This window comes from Anomaloglossus baeobatrachus, chromosome 5, assembly GCF_048569485.1.
Source record: "Anomaloglossus baeobatrachus isolate aAnoBae1 chromosome 5, aAnoBae1.hap1, whole genome shotgun sequence".
Taxonomy (NCBI): domain Eukaryota; kingdom Metazoa; phylum Chordata; class Amphibia; order Anura; family Aromobatidae; genus Anomaloglossus; species Anomaloglossus baeobatrachus.
In genome coordinates, this window is record NC_134357.1 from 3,816,579 (window position 1) to 3,840,208 (window position 23,630).

The following is a 23,630-nucleotide window of genomic DNA, read 5'->3' on the forward strand; positions in this document are numbered from 1 at the left end:
GATATCAGTTATATTATACAACAGTGACATCACCGCTCTGCAGATATCAGTTATATTATACAGCAGTGACATCACCGCTCTCCAGATATCAGTTATATTATACAGCAGTGACATCACCGCTCTGCAGATATCAGTTATATTATACAACAGTGACATCACCGCTCTGCAGATATCAGTTATATTATAAAGCAGTGATATCACCGCTCTGCAGATATCAGTTATATTATACAACAGTGACATCACCGCTCTGCAGATATCAGTTATATTATAAAGCAGTGACATCACCGCTCTGCACATATCAGTTATATTATACAGGAGTGACATCACCACTCTCCAGATATCAGTTATATTATACAGCAGTGACATCACCGCTCTGCAGATATAAGTTATATTATACAACAGTGACATCACCGCTCTGCAGATATCAGTTATATTACACAGCAGAGACATCACCGCTCTCCAGATATCAGTTATATTATACAGGAGGTGACATCACCGCTCTGCAGATATCAGTTATATTACACAGCAGTGACATCACCGCTCTGCAGATATCAGTTATATTACACAGCAGTGACATCACCGCTCTGCAGATATCAGTTATATTATACAGCAGTGACATCACCGCTCTGCAGATATCAGTTATATTATACAGCAGAGACATCACCGCTCTCCAGATATCAGTTATATTACACAGCAGTGACATCACCGCTCTGCAGATATCAGTTATATTATACAGGAGGTGACATCACCGCTCTCCAGATATCAGTTATATTATACAGGAGGTGACATCACCGCTCTGCAGATATCAGTTATATTATACAGCAGTGACATCACCGCTCTGCAGATATCAATTATTTTATACAGCAGTGACATCACCGCTCTCCAGATATCAGTTATATTATACAGGAGGTGACATCACCGCTCTGCAGATATCAGTTATATTATACAGCAGTGACATCACCGCTCTCCAGATATCAGTTATATTACACAGCAGTGACATCACCGCTCTGCAGATATCAGTTATATTATACAGCAGTGACATCACCGCTCTGCAGATATCAGATATATTATACAGCAGTGACATTACCGCTCTGCAGATATCAGTTATATTATACAGCAGTGACATCACCGCTCTGCAGATATCAGTTATATTATACAGCAGTGACATCACCGCTCTGCAGATATCAGTTATATTATACAGCAGTGACATCACCGCTCTGCAGATATCAGTTATATTACACAGCAGTGACATCACCGCTCTCCAGATATCAGTTATATTATACAGTAGTGACATCACCGCCCTGCAGATATCAGTTATATTATACAGGAGGTGACATCACCGCTCTCCAGATATCAGTTATATTATACAGGAGGTGACATCACCGCTCTGCAGATATCAGTTATATTATACAGCAGTGACATCACCGCTCTGCAGATATCAATTATTTAATACAGCAGTGATATCACCGCTCTGCAGATATCAGTTATATTATACAGGAGGTGACATCACCGCTCTGCAGATATCAGTTATATTATACAGCAGTGACATCACCGCTCTCCAGATATCAGTTATATTATACAACAGTGACATCACCGCTCTCCAGATATCAGTTATATTATACAGGAGGTGACATCACCGCTCTGCAGATATCAGTTATATTATACAGCAGTGACATCACCGCTCTCCAGATATCAGTTATATTATACAACAGTGACATCACCGCTCTGCAGATATCAGTTATATTATACAGCAGTGACATCACCGCTCTCCAGATATCAGTTATATTATACAGCAGTGACATCACCGCTCTGCAGATATCAGTTATATTATACAGCAGTGACATCACCGCTCTCCAGATATCAGTTATATTACACAGCAGTGACATCACCGCTCTGCAGATATCAGTTATATTATACAGCAGTGACATCACCGCTCTGCAGATATCAGATATATTATACAGCAGTGACATTACCGCTCTGCAGATATCAGTTATATTATACAGCAGTGACATCACCGCTCTGCAGATATCAGTTATATTATACAGCAGTGACATCACCGCTCTGCAGATATCAGTTATATTATACAGCAGTGACATCACCGCTCTGCAGATATCAGTTATATTACACAGCAGTGACATCACCGCTCTCCAGATATCAGTTATATTATACAGTAGTGACATCACCGCCCTGCAGATATCAGTTATATTATACAGGAGGTGACATCACCGCTCTGCAGATATCAGTTATATTACACAGCAGTGACATCACCGCTCTGCAGATATCAGTTATATTATACAGCAGTGACATCACCGCTCTGCAGATATCAGTTATATTATACAGCAGTGACATCACCGCTCTGCAGATATCAGTTATATTATACAGCAGTGACATCACCACTCTTCAGATATCAGCTATATTACACAGCAGTGACATCACCGTTCTCCAGATATCAATTATTTTATACAGCAGTGACATCACCGCTCTGCAGATATCAGTTATATTACACAGCAGTGACATCACCGCTCTCCAGATATCAGTTATATTATACAGCAGTGACATCACCGCTCTCCAGATATCAGTTATATTATACAGCAGTGACATCACCGCTCTGCAGATATCAGTTATATTATACAGCAGTGACATCACCGCTCTGCAGATATCAGTTATATTATACAGCAGTGACATCACCGCTCTGCAGATATCAGTTATATTATACAGCAGTGACATCACCGCTCTGTAGATATCAGTTATATTATACAACAGTGACATCACCGCTCTGCAGATATCAGTTATATTATACAGCAGTGACATCACCGCTCTGCAGATATCAGTTATATTATACAGCAGTGACATCACCGCTCTGTAGATATCAGTTATATTATACAACAGTGACATCACCGCTCTGCAGATATCAGTTATATTATACAGCAGTGACATCACCGCTCTCCAGATATCAGTTATATTATACAGCAGTGACATCACCGCTCTCCAGATATCAGTTATATTATACAACAGTGACATCACCGCTCTGCAGATATCAGTTATATTATACAGGAGGTGACATCACCGCTCTGCAGATATCAGTTATATTATACGGCAGTGACATCACCGCACTGCAGATATCAGTTATATTATACGGCAGTGACATCACCGCTCTCCAGATATCATATTATACAGCAGTGACATCACCGCTCTGCAGATATCAGTTATATTATACAGCAGTGACATCACCGCTCTGCAGATATCAGTTATATTATACAGGAGGTAACATCACCACTCTGCAGATATCAGTTATATTATACAGCAGTGACATCACCGCTCTGCAGATATCAGTTATATTACACAGCAGTGACATCACCACTCTGCAGATATCAGTTATATTATACAGCAGTGACATCACCGCTCTGCAGATATCAGTTATATTATACAGCAGTGACATCAGCGCTCTGCAGATATCAGTTATATTATACAGCAGTGACATCACCGCTCTGCAGATATCAGTTATATTATACAACAGTGACATCACCGCTCTGCAGATATCAGTTATATTATACAGGAGGTAACATCACCACTCTGCAGATATCAGTTATATTACACAGCAGTGATATCACCGCTCTCCAGATATCAGTTATATTATAAAGCAGTGACATCACCGCTCTGCAGATATCAGTTATATTACACAGCAGTGACATCACCGCTCTGCAGATATCAGTTATATTATACAGCAGTGACATCACCGCTCTGCAGATATCAGTTATATTATACAGCAGTGACATCACCGCTCTCCAGATATCAGTAATATTATACAGCAGTGACATCACCGCTCTGCAGATATCAGTTATATTATACAACAGTGACATCACCGCTCTGCAGATATCAGTTATATTACACAGGAGGTAACATCACCACTCTGCAGATATCAGTTATATTATACAGCAGAGACATCACCGCTCTCCAGATATCAGTTATATTATACAGCAGTGACATCACCGCTCTGCAGATATCAGTTATGTTATACAGCAGTGACATCACCGCTCTGCAGATATCAGTTATATTATACAGCAGTGACATCACCGCTCTGCAGATATCAGTTATATTATACAGGAGGTGACATCACCGCTCTCCAGATATCAGTTATATTATACAGCAGTGACATCACCGCTCTCCAGATATCAGTTATATTATACAGCAGTGACATCACCACTCTGCAGATATCAGTTATATTACACAGCAGTGACATCACCGCTCTGCAGATATCAGTTATATTACACAGCAGTGACATCACCACTCTGCAGATATCAGTTATATTATACAGCAGTGACATCACCGCTCTGCAGTTATCAGTTATATTATACAGGAGGTGACATCACCGCTCTGCAGATATCAGTTATATTATACAGGAGGTGACATCACCGCTCTCCAGAAATCAGTTATATTATACAGGAGGTGACATCACCGCTCTGCAGATATCAGTTATATTATGCAGCAGTGACATCACCGCTCTGCAGATATCAGTTATATTATACAGGAGGTGACATCACCGCTCTGCACATATCAGTTATATTATACAGCAGTGACATCACCGTTCTGCAGATATCAGTTATATTATACAGCAGTGACATCACCGCTCTGCAGATATCAGTTATATTATACAGCAGTGACATCACCGCTCTGCAGATATCAGTTATATTATACAGCAGTGACATCACCGCTCTGGAGATATCAGTTATATTATACAGGAGGTGACATCACCGCTCTGCAGATATCAGTTATATTATACAGCAGTGACATCACCGCTCTCCAGATATCAGTTATATTATACAGCAGTGACATCACCGCTCTCCAGATATCAGTTATATTATACAGCAGTGACATCACCGCTCTGCAGATATCAGTTATATTATACAACAGTGACATCACCGCTCTCCAGATATCAGTTATATTATACAGCAGTGACATCACCGCTCTGCAGATATCAGTTATATTATACAGCAGTGACATCACCGCTCTGCAGATATCAGTTATATTACACAGCAGTGACATCACCGCTCTGCAGATATCAGTTATATTGTAAAGCAGTGACATCACCGCTCTCCAGATATCAGTTATATTACACAGCGGTGACATCACCACTCTGCAGATATCAGTTATATTATACAGCAGTGACATCACCACTCTGCAGATATCAGTTATATTACACAGCAGTGACATCACCGCTCTGCAGATATCAGTTATATTATACAGCAGTGACATCACCGCTCTCCAGATATCAGTTATGTTATACAGCAGTGACATCACCGTTCTGCAGATATCAGTTATATTATACAGCAGTGACATCACCGCTCTGCAGATATCTGTTATATTACACAGCAGTGACATCACCGCTCTGCAGATATCATTTATATTATACAGGAGGTGACATCACCGCTCTGCAGATATCATTTATATTATACAGGAGGTGACATCACCACTCTCCAGATATCAGTTATATTATACAGCAGTGACATCACCGCTCTGCAGATATCAGTTATATTATACAGGAGGTGACATCACCGCTCTGCAGATATCAGTTATATTATACAGGAGTGACATCACCGCTCTGCAGATATCAGTTATATTATACAGCAGTGACATCACCACTCTCCAGATATCAGTTATATTATACAGCAGTGACATCACCGCTCTGCAGATATCAGTTATATTATACAGGAGGTGACATCACCGCTCTGCAGATATCAGTTATATTATACAGCAGTGACATCACCGCTCTGCAGATATCAGTTATATTATACAGCAGTGACATCACCGCTCTGCAGATATCAGTTATATTATACAGCAGTGACATCACCGCTCTGCAGATATCAGTTATATTACACAGCAGTGACATCACCGCTCTGCAGATATCAGTTATATTATACAGCAGTGACATCACCGCTCTGCAGATATCAGTTATATTATACAGCAGTGACATCACCGCTCTGCAGATATCAGTTATATTATACAGGAGGTAACATCACCACTCTGCAGATAGCAGTTATATTATACAGCAGTGACATCATCGCTCTGCAGATATCAGTTATATTATACAGCAGTGACATCACCGCTCTGCAGATATCAGTTATATTATACAGCAGTGACATCACCGCTCTGCAGATATCAGTTATATTATACAGCAGTGACATCACCGCTCTGCAGATATCAGTTATATTATACAGCAGTGACATCACCACTCTTCAGATATCAGTTATATTATACAGCAGTGACATCACCGCTCTGCAGATATCAGTTATATTATATAGCAGTGACATCACCGCTCTGCAGATATCAGTTATATTACACAGCAGTGACATCACCGCTCTGCAGATATCAGTTATATTATACAGCAGTGACATCACCGCTCTGCAGATATCAGTTATATTATATAGCAGTGACATCACCGCTCTGCAGATATCAGTTATATTACACAGCAGTGACATCACCGCTCTCCAGATATCAGTTATATTATACAGCAGTGACATCACCGCTCTCCAGATATCAGTTATATTATACAGCAGAGACATCACCGCTCTCCAGATATCAGTTATATTATACAGCAGTGACATCACCGCTCTCCAGATATCAGTTATATTATACAGCAGTGACATCACCGCTCTGCAGATATCAGTTATATTATACAGCAGTGACATCACCGCTCTGCAGATATCAGTTATATTATACAGCAGAGACATCACCGCTCTCCAGATATCAGTTATATTATACAGCAGTGACATCACCGCTCTCCAGATATCAGTTATATTATACAGCAGTGACATCACCGCTCTGCAGATATCTGTTATATTACACAGCAGTGACATCACCGCTCTGCAGATATCTGTTATATTACACAGCAGTGACATCACCGCTCTGCAGATATCAGTTATATTACACAGGAGGTGACATCACCGCTCTGCAGATATCAGTTATATTATACAGCAGTGACATCACCGCTCTGCAGATATCAGTTATATTATACAGGAGGTAACATCACCACTCTGCAGATATCAGTTATATTACACAGCAGTGACATCACCGCTCTGCAGATATCTGTTATATTACACAGCAGTGACATCACCGCTCTGCAGATATCAGTTATATTACACAGGAGGTGACATCACCGCTCTGCAGATATCAGTTATATTATACAGCAGTGACATCACCGCTCTGCAGATATCAGTTATATTACACAGGAGGTGACATCACCGCTCTGCAGATATCAGTTATATTACACAGCAGTGACATCACCGCTCTGCAGATATCAGTTATATTACACAGCAGTGACATCACCGCTCTCCAGATATCAGTTATATTATACAGCAGTGACATCACCGCTCTCCAGATATCAGTTATATTATACAGCAGTGACATCACCGCTCTGCAGATATCAGTTATGTTATACAGCAGTGACATCACCGCTCTCCAGATATCAGTTATATTATACAGCAGTGACATCATCGCTCTGCAGATATCAGTTATATTATACAGCAGTGACATCACCGCTCTCCAGATATCAGTTATATTATATAGCAGTGACATCACCGCTCTGCAGATATCAGTTATATTATACAGAAGTGACATCACCGCTCTGCAGATATCAGTTATATTATACAGCAGTGACATCACCGCTCTGCAGATATCAGTTATATTATATAGCAGTGACATCACCGCTCTGCAGATATCAGTTATATTACACAGCAGTGACATCACCGCTCTCCAGATATCAGTTATATTATACAGCAGTGACATCACCGCTCTGCAGATATCAGTTATATTACACAGCAGTGAAATCACCGCTCTGCAGATATCAGTTATATTATATAGCAGTGACATCACCGCTCTGCAGATATCAGTTATATTACACAGCAGTGACATCACCGCTCTGCAGATATCAGTTATATTACACAGCAGTGACATCACCACTCTGCAGATATCAGTTATATTATACAGCAGTGACATCACCGCTCTGCAGATATCAGTTATATTATACAGGAGGTGAACATCACCGCTCTGCAGATATCAGTTATATTATACAGGAGGTGACATCACCGCTCTCCAGAAATCAGTTATATTATACAGGAGGTGACATCACCGCTCTGCAGATATCAGTTATATTATGCAGCAGTGACATCACCGCTCTGCAGATATCAGTTATATTACACAACAGTGACATCACCGCTCTGCAGATATCAGTTATATTATACAGCAGTGACATCACCGCTCTGCAGATATCAGTTATATTATACAGCAGTGACATCACCGCTCTGCAGATATCAGTTATATTATACAGCAGTGACATCACTGCTCTGCAGATATCAGTTATATTATACAGGAGGTGACATCACCGCTCTGCAGATATCAGTTATATTATACAGCAGTGACATCACCGCTCTGCAGATATCAGTTATATTACACAGCAGTGACATCACCGCTCTGCAGATATCAGTTATATTATACAGGAGTGACATCACCACTCTGCAGATATGTTATATTATACAGCAGTGACATCACCACTCTGCAGATATCAGTTATATTATACAGCAGTGACATCACCGCTCTGCAGATATCAGTTATATTATACAGCAGTGACATTACCGCTCTGCAGATATCAGTTATATTATACAGCAGTGACATCACCGCTCTGCAGATATCAGTTATATTATACAGCAGTGACATTACCGCTCTGCAGATATCAGTTATATTATACAGCAGTGACATCACCGCTCTGCAGATATCAGTTATATTATACAGCAGTGACATCACCGCTCTGCAGACATCAGTTATATTACACAGCAGTGACATCACCGCTCTGCAGATATCAGTTATATTATACAGCAGTGACATCACCACTCTGCAGATATCAGTTATATTATACAGCAGTGACATCACCGCTCTGCAGATATCAGTTATATTACACAGCAGTGACATCACCGTTCTGCAGATATCAGTTATATTATACAGCAGTGACATCACCGCTCTGCAGATATCAGTTATATTATACAGCAGTGACATCACCGCTCTGCAGATATCAGTTATATTACACAGCAGTGACATCACCGTTCTGCAGATATCAGTTATATTATACAGCAGTGACATCACCGCTCTGCAGATATCAGTTATATTATACAGCAGTGACATCACCGCGCTGCAGATATCAGTTATATTATACAGCAGTGACATCACCGCTCTGCAGATATCAGTTATATTATACAGCAGTGACATCACCGCTCTGCAGATATCAGTTATATTACACAGCAGTGACATCACCGCTCTGCAGATATCAGTTATATTATACAGGAGTGACATCACCACTCTGCAGATATGTTATATTATACAGCAGTGACATCACCACTCTGCAGATATCAGTTATATTATACAGCAGTGACATCACCGCTCTGCAGATATCAGTTATATTACACAGGAGGTGACGTCACCGCTCTGCAGATATCAGTTATATTACACAGCAGTGACATCACCGCTCTGCAGATATCAGTTATATTATACAGCAGTGACATCACCGCTCTGCAGATATCAGTTATATTACACAGCAGTGACATCACCGCTCTGCAGATATCAGTTATATTATACAGCAGTGACATAACCGCTCTGCAGATATCAGTTATATTATACAGCAGTGACATCACCGCTCTCCAGATATCAGTTATATTACACAGGAGGTGACGTCACCGCTCTGCAGATATCAGTTATATTACACAGCAGTGACATCACCGCTCTGCAGATATCAGTTATATTATACAGCAGTGACATCACCGCTCTGCAGATATCAGTTATATTACACAGCAGTGACATCACCGCTCTGCAGATATCAGTTATATTATACAGCAGTGACATCATCGCTCTGCAGATATCAGTTATATTATACAGCAGTGACATCACCGCTCTGCAGATATCAGATATATTATACATTAGTGACATCACCGCTCTGCAGATATCAGTTATATTATACAGCAGTGACATCACCGCTCTGCAGATATCAGTTATATTATACAGCAGTGACATCACCGCTCTCCAGATATCAGTTATATTATACAGCAGTGACATCACCGCTCTGCAGATATCAGTTATATTACACAGCAGTGACATCACCGCTCTGCAGATATCAGTTATATTATACAGCAGTGACATCACCGCTCTGCAGATATCAGTTATATTATACAGCAGTGACATCACCGCTCTGCAGATATCAGTTATATTACACAGCAGTGACATCACCGCTCTCCAGATATCAGTTATATTACACAGCAGTGACATCACCGCTCTGCAGATATCAGTTATATTATGCAGCAGTGACATCACCGTTCTGCAGATATCAGTTATATTACACAGCAGTGACATCACCGCTCTGCAGATATCAGTTATATTACACAGCAGTGACATCACCGCTCTGCAGATATCAGTTATATTACACAGCAGTGACATCACCGCTCTGCAGATATCAGTTATATTATACAGCAGTGACATCACCGCTCTGCAGATATCAGTTATATTATACAGCAGTGACATCACCGCTCTGCAGATATCAGTTATATTACACAGCAGTGACATCACCGCTCTCCAGATATCAGTTATATTACACAGCAGTGACATCACCGCTCTGCAGATATCAGTTATATTATGCAGCAGTGACATCACCGCTCTGCAGATATCAGTTATATTACACAGCAGTGACATCACCGCTCTGCAGATATCAGTTATATTATACAGCAGTGACATCACCGCTCTGCAGATATCAGTTATATTACACAGTAGTGACGTCACCGCTCTGCAGATATCAGTTATATTATACAGCAGTGACATCACCGCTCTGCAGATATCAGTTATATTATGCAGCAGTGACATCACCGCTCTGCAGATATCAGTTATATTACACAGCAGTGACATCACCGCTCTGCAGATATCAGTTATATTACACAGCAGTGACATCACCGCTCTGCAGATATCAGTTATATTATACAGCAGTGACATCACCGCTCTGCAGATATCAGTTATATTATACAGCAGTGACATCACCGCTCTGCAGATATCAGTTATATTACACAGCAGTGACATCACCGCTCTCCAGATATCAGTTATATTACACAGCAGTGACATCACCGCTCTGCAGATATCAGTTATATTACACAGCTGCGACATCACCGCTCTGCAGATATCAGTTATATTACACAGCAGTGACATCACCGCTCTGCAGATATCAGTTATATTATACAGCAGTGACATCACCGCTCTGCAGATATCAGTTATATTACACAGCAGTGAAGTCAGCGCTCTCCAGTTGTCAGTGATATCACACAGCAGTGACGTCACTGTGACATCACAGAGTATACGCTGTATCTGCCTGTCTGGGCTGCGCTCCTGTCGCCGCAGTGCTGTCCTGTGCAGACGTCACCCCTCCGCTCCGCCCGCTCCTCCAGCTCCGCCCGCTCCCTCTCTCCTCTCCGCCGCAGTCACTGCAGGGACAGCGCTCAGGATGTCGGTGCGGGAGGTGCAGGCTGCAGGTAGGACGGGGCTGCCCGGGATGAGTCTGCGGGACGGGGTAGGATGCGGAGATAACGGCAGGAGGAGCTGATACCGGCATCATCCACCGGGAGCCGCCGCGCTCCATCATCTGCGCTGTCATTGTGCCCCGCACGTGTCTCCTACCTGCTGACTGTCTCCTGCGGGAGGGCGCGGCTGCAGTGCGGAGAAGGGACAGTCCGGCACATCATACAGGACACTACACCCCCCTCCACCTCCATCATACTGGACACTACACCCCCCTCCACATGCATCATACTGGACACTACACCCCCCTCCACATGCATCATACTGGACACTACACCCCCCTCCACATGCATCAGACTGGACACTACACCCCCCTCCACATCCATCATACTGGACACTACACCCCCCTCCACCTCCATCATACTGGACACTACACCCCCCTCCACATCCATCATACTGGACACTACACCCCCCTCCACATCCATCATACTGGACACTACACCCCCCTCCACCTCCATCACACAGGACACTACACCCCCCTCCACATCCATCATACTGGACACTACACCCCCCTCCACCTCCATCACACAGGACACTATACCCCCCTCCACATCCATCACACAGGACACTACACCCCCCTCCACATCCATCATACTGGACACTACACCCCCCTCCACCTCCATCACACAGGACACTACACCCCCCTCCACATCCATCATACTGGACACTACACCCCCCTCCACATGCATCATACGGGACACTACACCCCCCTCCACCTCCATCATACAGGACACTACACCTCCCTCCACATGCATCATACAGGACACTACACCCCCCTCCACATGCATCATACAGGACACTACACCCCCCTCCACCTCCATCATACAGGACACTACACCCCCCTCCACATGCATCATACAGGACACTACACCCCCCTCCACCTCCATCATACAGGACACTACACCCCCCTCCACATGCATCATACAGGACACTACACCCCCCTCCACCTCCATCATACAGGACACTACACCCCCCTCCACATGCATCATACAGGACACTACACCCCCCTCCACCTCCATCATACAGGACACTATACCCCCTTCCACATCCATCATACTGGACACTACACCCCCCTCCACATCCATCATACTGGACACTATACCCCCCTCCACATCCATCATACAGGACACTATACCCCCCTCTACATGCATCATACAGGACACTACACCCCCCTCCACATCCATCATACAGGACATTATACCCCCCCTCCATCATACAGGACACTACACCCCCCTCCACATGCATCATACTGGACACTACACCCCCCTCCACATCCATCATACAGGACACTATACCCCCCCCCCCCACATCCATCATACAGGACACTACACCCCCCTGCACATGCATCATACAGGACACTATACCCCCCTCCACATATCATACAGGACACTATACCCCCCTCCACATCCATCATACTGGACACTACACCCCCCTCCACATCCATCATACTGGACACTATACCCCCCTCCACATCCATCATACTGGACACTACACCCCCCTCCACCTCCATCATACTGGACACTACACCCCCCTCCACATCCATCATACAGGACACTGCACCCCCGTCCACCTCCATCATACTGGACACTACACCCCCCTCCACATGCATCATACAGGACACTATACCCCACTCCACATCCATCATACAGGACACTGCACCCCCCTCCACATGCATCATACAGGACACTACACCCCCCTCCACATCCATCATACTGGACACTATACCCCCCTCCACATGCATGACACAGGACACTGCACCCCCCTCCACATCCATCATACTGGACACTACACCCCCCTCCACATGCATCATACAGGACACTATAACCCCTCCACATCCATCATACTGGACACTACACCCCCCTCCACATCCATCATACTGGACACTACACCCCCCTCCACATCCATCATACTGGACACTACACCCCCCTCCACCTCCATCATACTGGACACTACACCCCCCTCCACATCCATATACTGGACACTACACCCCCCTCCACATGCATCATACAGGACACTACACCCCCCTCCACCTCCATCATACTGGACACTATACCCCCTTCCACATCCATCATACAGGACACTATACCCCCCTCCACATGCATCATACAGGACACTATACCCCCCTCCACATCCATCATACAGGACACTGCACCCCCCTCCACCTCCATCATACAGGACACTATACCCCCCCTCCACATCCATTATACAGGACACTGCACCCCCCTCCACATCCATCATACAGGACACTATACCCCCCCTCCACATCCATTATACAGGACACTATACCCCCCCTCCACATCCATGATACAGGACACTATACCCCCCTCCACATCCATCATACAGGACACTATACCCCCCTCCACATCCATCATACAGGACACTATACCCCCCTCCACATCCATCATACGAGACACTACACCCCCCTCCACATCCATCATACGGGACACTATACCCCCCTCCACATCCATCATACAGGACACTACACCCCCCTCCACATGCATCATACAGGACACTATACCCCCTCCACATGCATCATACAGGACACTATACCCCCCTCCACCTCTATCATACAGGACACTATACCCCCCTCCACCTCCATCATACAGGACACTATACCCCTCTCCACCTCCATCATACAGGACACTATACCCCCCTGCACATCCATCATACAGGACACTATACCCCCCTGCACATCCATCATACAGGACACTATACCCCCCTGCACATCCATCATACAGGACACTATACCCCCCTCCACATCCATCATACAGGACACTACACCCCCCTCCACCTCCATCATACAGGACACTATACCCCCCCTCCACATCCATCATACTGGACACTATAACCCCCTCCACATGCATCATACAGTACACTATATCCCCCTCCACCTCCATCATACAGGACACTACACCCCCCTCCACATCCATCATACAGGATACTACACCCCCCTCCACCTCCATCATACAGGACACTACACCCCCCTCCACCTCCATCATACAGGACACTATTCCCCCCTCCACATCCATCATACTGGACACTATACCCCCCTCCACATGCATCATACAGTACACTATATCCCCCTCCACCTCCATCATACAGGACACTACACCCCCCTCCACATCCATCATACAGGACACTATAGCCCCCTCCACATCCATTATACTGGACACTATACCCCCCTCCACCTCCATCACACAGGACACTACACCCCCCTCCACCCGCATGATACAGGACACTACACCCCCCTTCACGTCCATCATACAGGACAGTACACCCCCCTCCACCTCCATCATACAGGACACTATACCCCCCTCCATCATATAGGACACTATACCCCCCTTCACCTCCATCATACAGAACACTATACCCCCCTCCATCATATAGGACACTATACCCCCCTCCACTTCCATCATACAGAACACTATACCCCACTCCATCATATAGGACACTATACCCCCCCTCCACTTCCATCATTCAGGACACTATACCCCCCTCCATCATACAGGACACTATACCCCCCTCAACCTCCATCATTCAGGACACTATACCCCCCTCCACCTCCATCATTCAGGACACTATACCCCCCTCCACCTCCATCATTCAGGACACTATACCCCCCTTCACCTCCATCATTCAGGACACTATACCCCCCTCCATCATACAGGGCACTATACCCCCCTCCATCATACAGGACACTATACCCCCCTCCATCATACAGGACATTATACCCCCCTCCACCTCCATGATACAGGACACTATACCCCCCCTCCATCATACAGGACACTATACCCCCCTCCATCATACAGGACACTATACCCCCCCTCTACCTCCATCATACAGGACACTATACCCCCCTCCATCATACAGTACACTATACCCCCCTCCACATCCATCATACTGGACACTATAACCCTCTCAATCATTCAGGGCACTATACCCCCCTCCACCTCGATTATACAGGGCACTATTCCCCCTCCACCTCCATCATACAGGGCACTATTCCCCCTCCACATCCATCATACAGGACACTACACCCCCCTCCACATCCATCATACGGGACACTATACCCCCCTCCACAACCATCATACAGGACACTACACCCCCCTCCACATGCATCATACAGGACACTATACCCCCTCCACATGCATCATACAGGACACTATACCCCCCTCCACATCCATCATACAGGACACTATACCCCCCTCCACCTCCATCATACAGGACACTATACCCCCCTGCACATCCATCATACAGGACACTATACCCCCCTCCACATCCATCATACAGGACACTACACCCCCCTCCACCTCCATCATACAGGACACTATACCCCCCCTCCACACATCCATCATACTGGACACTATAACCCCCTCCACATGCATCATACAGTACACTATATCCCCCTCCACCTCCATCATACAGGACACTACACCCCCCTCCACATCCATCATACAGGACACTACACCCCCCTCCACCTCCATCATACAGGACACTACACCCCCCTCCACCTCCATCATACAGGACACTATTCCCCCCTCCACATCCATCATACTGGACACTATACCCCCCTCCACATGCATCATACAGTACACTATATCCCCCTCCACCTCCATCATACAGGACACTACACCCTCCTCCACATCCATCATACAGGACACTATAGCCCCCTCCACATCCATTATACTGGACACTATACCCCCCTCCACCTCCATCACACAGGACACTACACCCCCCTCCACCCGCATGATACAGGACACTACACCCCCCTTCACGTCCATCATACAGGACAGTACACCCCCCTCCACCTCCATCATACAGGACACTATACCCCCCTCCATCATACAGGACACTATACCCCCCCTCTACCTCCATCATACAGGACACTATACCCCCCTCCATCATACAGTACACTATACCCCCCTCCACATCCATCATACTGGACACTATAACCCTCTCAATCATTCAGGGCACTATACCCCCCTCCACCTCGATTATACAGGGCACTATTCCCCCTCCACCTCCATCATACAGGGCACTATTCCCCCTCCACATCCATCATACAGGACACTATACCCCCCTCCACATCCATCATACTGGACACTACACCCCCCTCCACATCCATCATACAGGACACTATACCCCCCTCCACATCCATCATACAGGACACTATACCCCCCTCCACATATCATACAGGACACTATACCCCCCTCCACATCCATCATACTGGACACTACACCCCCCTCCACATCCATCATACTGGACACTATACCCCCCTCCACATCCATCATACTGGACACTACACCCCCCTCCACCTCCATCATACTGGACACTACACCCCCCTCCACATCCATCATACAGGACACTGCACCCCCCTCCACATCCATCATACTGGACACTATACCCCCCCTCCACATGCATCATACAGGACACTTCACCCCCCTCCACATCCATCATACAGGACACTTCACCCCCCCTCCACATGCATCATACAGGATACTATACCCCCTCCACATCCATCATACAGGACACTGCACCCCCGTCCACCTCCATCATACTGGACACTACACCCCCCTCCACATGCATCATACAGGACACTATACCCCACTCCACATCCATCATACAGGACACTGCACCCCCCTCCACATCCATCATACTGGACACTATACCCCCCCCACATGCATCACACAGGACACTGCACCCCCCTCCACCTCCATCATACTGGACACTACACCCCCCTCCACATGCATCATACAGGACACTATACCCCCCTCCACCTCCATCATACTGGACACTACACCCCCCTCCACATCCATCATACTGGACACTACACCCCCCTCCACATGCATCATACAGGACACTATACCCCCCTCCACATCCATCATACTGGACACTACACCCCCCTCCACATCCATCATACTGGACACTACACCCCCCTCCACATCCATCATACTGGACACTACACCCCCCTCCACATCCATCATACTGGACACTACACCCCCCTCCACATGCATCATACAGGACACTACACCCCCCTCCACCTCCATCATACTGGACACTACACCCCCCTCCACATGCATCATACAGGACACTTAACCCCCCTCCACATCCATCATACTGGACACTATACCCCCCTCCACATGCATCACACAGGACACTGCACCCCCTCCACCTCCATCATACTGGACACTACACCCCCCTCCACATGCATCATACAGGACACTACACCCCCCTCCACCTCCATCATACAGGACACTATACCCCCTTCCACATCCATCATACAGGACACTATACCCCCCTCCACATGCATCATACAGGACACTATACCCCCCTCCACATCCATCATACAGGACACTGCACCCCCCTCCACCTCCATCATACAGGACACTATACCCCCCCTCCACATCCATTATACAGGACACTGCACCCCCCTCCACATCCATCATACAGGACACTATACCCCCCCTCCACATCCATTATACAGGACACTGCACCCCCCTCCACATCCATCATACAGGACACTATACCCCCCCTCCACATTTATTATACAGGACACTATACCCCCCTCCACATCCATCATACAGGACACTATACCCCCCTCCACATCCATCATACAGGACACTATACCCCCCCTCCACATCCATCACACAGGACACTATACCCCCCTCCACATCCATCATACTGGACACTATACCCCCCTCCACATGCATCATACAGTACACTATATCCCCCTCCACCTCCATCATACAGGACACTACACCCCCCTCCACATCCATCATACAGGACACTACACCCCCCTCCACATGCATCATACAGGACACTACACCCCCCTCCACCTCCATCATACAGGACACTATACCCCCCTCCACATCCATCATACTGGACACTATACCCCCCTCCACATGCATCATACAGTACACTATATCCCCCTCCACCTCCATCATACAGGACACTACACCCCCCTCCACATCCATCATACAGGACACTATAGCCTTCTCCACATCCATTATACTGGACACTATACCCCCCTCCACATCCATCATACAGGACACTATACCCCCCTCCACATCCATCATACAAAATACTACACCCCCCTCCACATCCAACATACGGAACACTACACCCCCCTCCACCTCCATCACACAGGACACTACACCCCCCTCCACCCACATGATACAGGACACTATACCCCCCTTCACGTGCATCATACAGGACAGTACACCCCCCTCCACCTCCATCATACAGGACACTATACCCCCCTCCATCATATAGGACACTATACCCCCCTTCACCTCCATCATACAGAACACTATACCCCCCTCCATCATATAGGACACTATACCCCCCTCCACTTCCATCATACAGAACACTATACCCCACTCCATCATATAGGACACTATACCCCCCCTCCACTTCCATCATACAGAACACTATACCCCCCTCCATCATATAGGACACTATACCCCCCTCCATTTCCATCATACAGAACACTATACCCCCCTCCATTTCCATCATACAGAACACTATACCCCCCTCCACCTCAATCATACAGGACACTATACCCCCCTTCACTTCCATCATACAAAACACTACACCCCCCTCCACCTCCTCATCATCATAAAGGACACTATACCCCCCTCCATCATACAGGACACTATACCCCCCTCCATCATACAGGACACTATACCCCCCCTCCACCTCCATCATTCAGGACACTATACCCCCCTCCATCATACAGGACACTATACCCCCTTCACCCCCTTCCATTATACAGGACACTATACCCCCCTCCATCATACAGGACACTATACCCCCCTCCACCTCCATCATTCAGGACACTATACCCCCTCCACCTCCATCATTCAGGACACTATACCCCCCTCCACCTCCATCATTCAGGACACTATACCCCTCTTCACCTCCATCATTCAGGACACTATACCCCCCTCCATCATACAGGGCACTATACCCCCCCAATCATACAGGACACTATACCCCCCTCCATCATACAGGACATTATACCCCCCTCCACCTCCATCATACAGGGCACTATTCCCCCTCCACCTCCATCATACAGGGCACTATTCCCCCTCCACATCCATCATACAGGACACTATACCCCCCTCCACATCCATCATACTGGACACTATACCCCCCTCCACATGCGTCATACGGGACACTACACCCCCCTCCACATCCATCATACAGGACACTATATCCCCCTCCACATCCATCATACTGGACACTATACCCCCCTCCACATCCATCATACAGGACACTATACCCCCCTCCACATCCGTCATACAGGACACTATACCCCCCTCCACATCCATCATACGGGACACTACACCCCCCTCCACATGCATCATACAGGACACTATACCCCCCTCCACCTCCATCATACAGGACACTATACCCCCCTCCACTTCCATCATACTGGACACTATACCCCCCTCCACATCCATCATACAGAACACTATATCCCCCTCCACATCCATCATACAGGACACTACACCCCTCCTCCACATGCATCATACAGGACACTATACCCCCCTCCACCTCCATCATACAGGACACTATACCCCCCTCCACATCCATCATACGGGACACTATATCCCCCTCCACATCCATCATACGGGACACTACACCCCCCTCCACATGCATCATACGGGACACTATACCCCCCTCCACATGCATCATACGGGACACTATACCCCCCTCCACCTCCATCATACAGGACACTATACCCCCCTCCACATCCATCATACAGGACACTACACCCCCCCTCCTCATCCATCATACAGGACACTACACCTACCTCCACCTCCATCATACAGGACACTATACCCCCCTCCACATCCATCATACTGGACACTATACCCCCCTCCACATGCATCATACAGGACACTATACCCCCCTCCACCTCCATCATACAGGACACTACACCCCCCTCCACATCCATCATACAGGACACTACACCCCCCTCCACATCCATCATACAGGACACTATACCCCCCTCCACCACCATCATACAGGACACTATACCCCCCCTCCACATCCATCATACAGAACACTATACCCCCCTCCACATCCATCATACAGAACACTATACCCCCCTCCATCATACAGGACACTATAGCCCCCTCCACATCCATTATACTGAACACTATACCCCCCTCCACATCCATCATACAGGACACTATACCCCCCTCCACATCCATCATACAGAACACTATACCCCCCTCCACATCCATCATACAGAACACTATACCCCCTCCATCATACAGGACACTATACCCCTCTCCACATCTTTGATACGGAACACTACACCCCCCTCCACATCCATCATACGGAACACTACACCCCCTCCACCTCCATCATACAGGACATTATACCCCTCCTCCATCATACAGGATACTATACCCCCCTCCATCATGCAGGACATTATACCCCCCCTCCACCTCCGTCATACAGGACACTATACCCCCCTCCACCTCCATCATACAGGACACTACGCCCCCCTCCACCTCCATGATACAGGACACTATACCCCCCCTCCATCATACAGGACACTATACCCCCCTCCATCATACAGGACACTATACCCCCCCTCTACCTCCATCATACAGGACACTATACCCCCCTCCATCATACAGTACACTATACCCCCCTCCACATCCATCATACTGGACACTATAACCCTCTCAATCATTCAGGGCACTATACCCCCCTCCACCTCGATTATACAGGGCACTATACCCCCCTCCACCTCCATTATACAGGGCACTATACCCCCCTCCACCTCCATCATCATCATATAGGGTACTATACCCCCCTCCACCTCCATCATATAGGGCACTATACCTCCCTCCACCTCCATCATGCAGGATACTATACCCCCCTCCATCATACAGGACATTATACCCCCCTCCACCTCCTTCATACAGGGCACTATACCCCCCTCCACCGCCATTATACAGGACACTACACCCCCCTCCACCTCCATCATACAGGACACTATACCCCCCTCCACCTCCATCATACAGGACACTATACCCCCCTCCACCGCCATTATACAGGACACTACACCCCCCTCCACCTCCATCATACAGGACACTATACCCCCCTCAACCTCCATCATACAGGACACCACACCCCCCTCCACCTCCATGATATAGGACACTATACCCCCCTCCATCATACAGGACACTATACCCCACTCCACTATACAGGACACTATACCCCCCCTCTACCTCCATCATACAGGACACTATACCCCCCTCCATCATACAGTACACTATACCCCCTTCCACATCCATCATACAGGACACTATAACCCTCTCCATCATTCAGGACACTATACCCCCCTCCACCTCCATCATTCAGGACACTATACCCCCCTCCACCGCCATCATACAGGACACTATACCTCCCTCCACCATACAGGACACTATGCCCACCTCCATCATTCAGGACACTATACCCCCTCCATCATACAGGACATTATACCCCCCTCCACCTCCATCATACAGGGCACTATACCCCCTCCACCTCCATCATACAGGGCACTATACCCCCCTCCACCTCCATCATACAGTCAATTATACCCCCTCCACCTCCATCATACAGAGCACTATACCCCCCTCCATCTCCATCATACAGGACACTATACCTCCCTCCACCTCCATCATATAGGACAGTATACCCCCTCCACCTCCATCATACAGGACACTATGCCCCCTCCACCTCCATCATACAGGACAGTATACCCCCATCCACTGCTATTTACAGGACACTACACCCTCCTCCACCTCCATCATACAGGACACTATACCCCCCTCCACCTGCATCATACAGGACACTATACCCCCCTCCACCTCCATCATACAGGACACTATACCCCCCCTCCACTTCCATCATACAGGACACTATACCGCCCTCCACCTCTATCATACAGTCAATTATACCCCCCTCCACCTCCATCATACAGGACACTATACCCCCTCCACCTCCATCATACAGGACACTATACCTCCCTCCACCTCCATCATACAGGACAGTATACCCCCATCCACCGCCATTATACAGGACACTACACCCCCCTCCACCTCCATCATACAGGACACTATACCCCTCCATCATACAGGACACTATACCCCCCTCCACCTCCATCATACAGGACACTATACCCCCCTCCACCTCCATCATACAGGACACTACACCCCCCTCCACCTCCATAATACAGGACACTATACCCCCCTCCATCATACAGGACACTACACCCCCCTCCACCTCCATGATACATGACACTATACCCCCTCCATCATACAGGACATTATACCCCCCTCCACCTCCATTATACAGGGCACTATACCCCCTCTACCTCCATCATACAGGGCACTATACCCCCCTCCACCTCCATCATACAGTTAATTATACCCCCTCCACCTCCATCATACAGAGCACTATACCCCCCTCCACCTCCATCATACAGGACACTATACCCCCCTCCACCTCCATCATCATCATATAGGGTACTATACCCCCCTCCACCTCCATCATATAGAGCACTATATCCCCCTCCACCTCCATCATACAGGACACTATACCCCCCTCCATCATACAGGACATTATACCCCCCTTCACCTCTATCATACAAAACACTATACCCCCCTCCATCATACAGGACACTATACCCCCTCCATCATACAGGACATTATACCCCCCTTCACCTCTATCATACAAAACACTATACCCCCCTCCAACATACAGCACACTATACCCCCCTCCACCTCCATCATACAGGACACTATACCCCCCTCCACCTCCATCATACAGGACACTATTCCCCCCTCCACCATTATCATACAGTCAATTATACCCCCTCCACCTCCATCATACAGTCAATTATACCCCCTCCACCTCCATCATACAGAGCACTATACCCCCCTCCATCTCCATCATACAGGACACTATACCTCCCTCCACCTCCATCATATAGCACAGTATACCCCCTCCACCTCCATCATACAGGA

The 23,630-nt window shown here is 47.2% G+C and overlaps 1 protein-coding gene across 1 annotated transcript in view; it reads left to right on the forward strand.

Annotated features, from left to right (window-relative positions):
• Positions 1 to 11,441: 11,441 nt before the first annotated feature.
• Positions 11,442 to 23,630, forward strand: part of HSPA12A (heat shock protein family A (Hsp70) member 12A) — a 131,699-nt gene continuing 119,510 nt past the window's right edge. The window contains 1 exon segment of the mRNA XM_075348120.1: positions 11,442 to 11,549. Coding sequence (XP_075204235.1) covers positions 11,522 to 11,549 — 28 coding nt within the window. The 5' untranslated portion in view covers positions 11,442 to 11,521.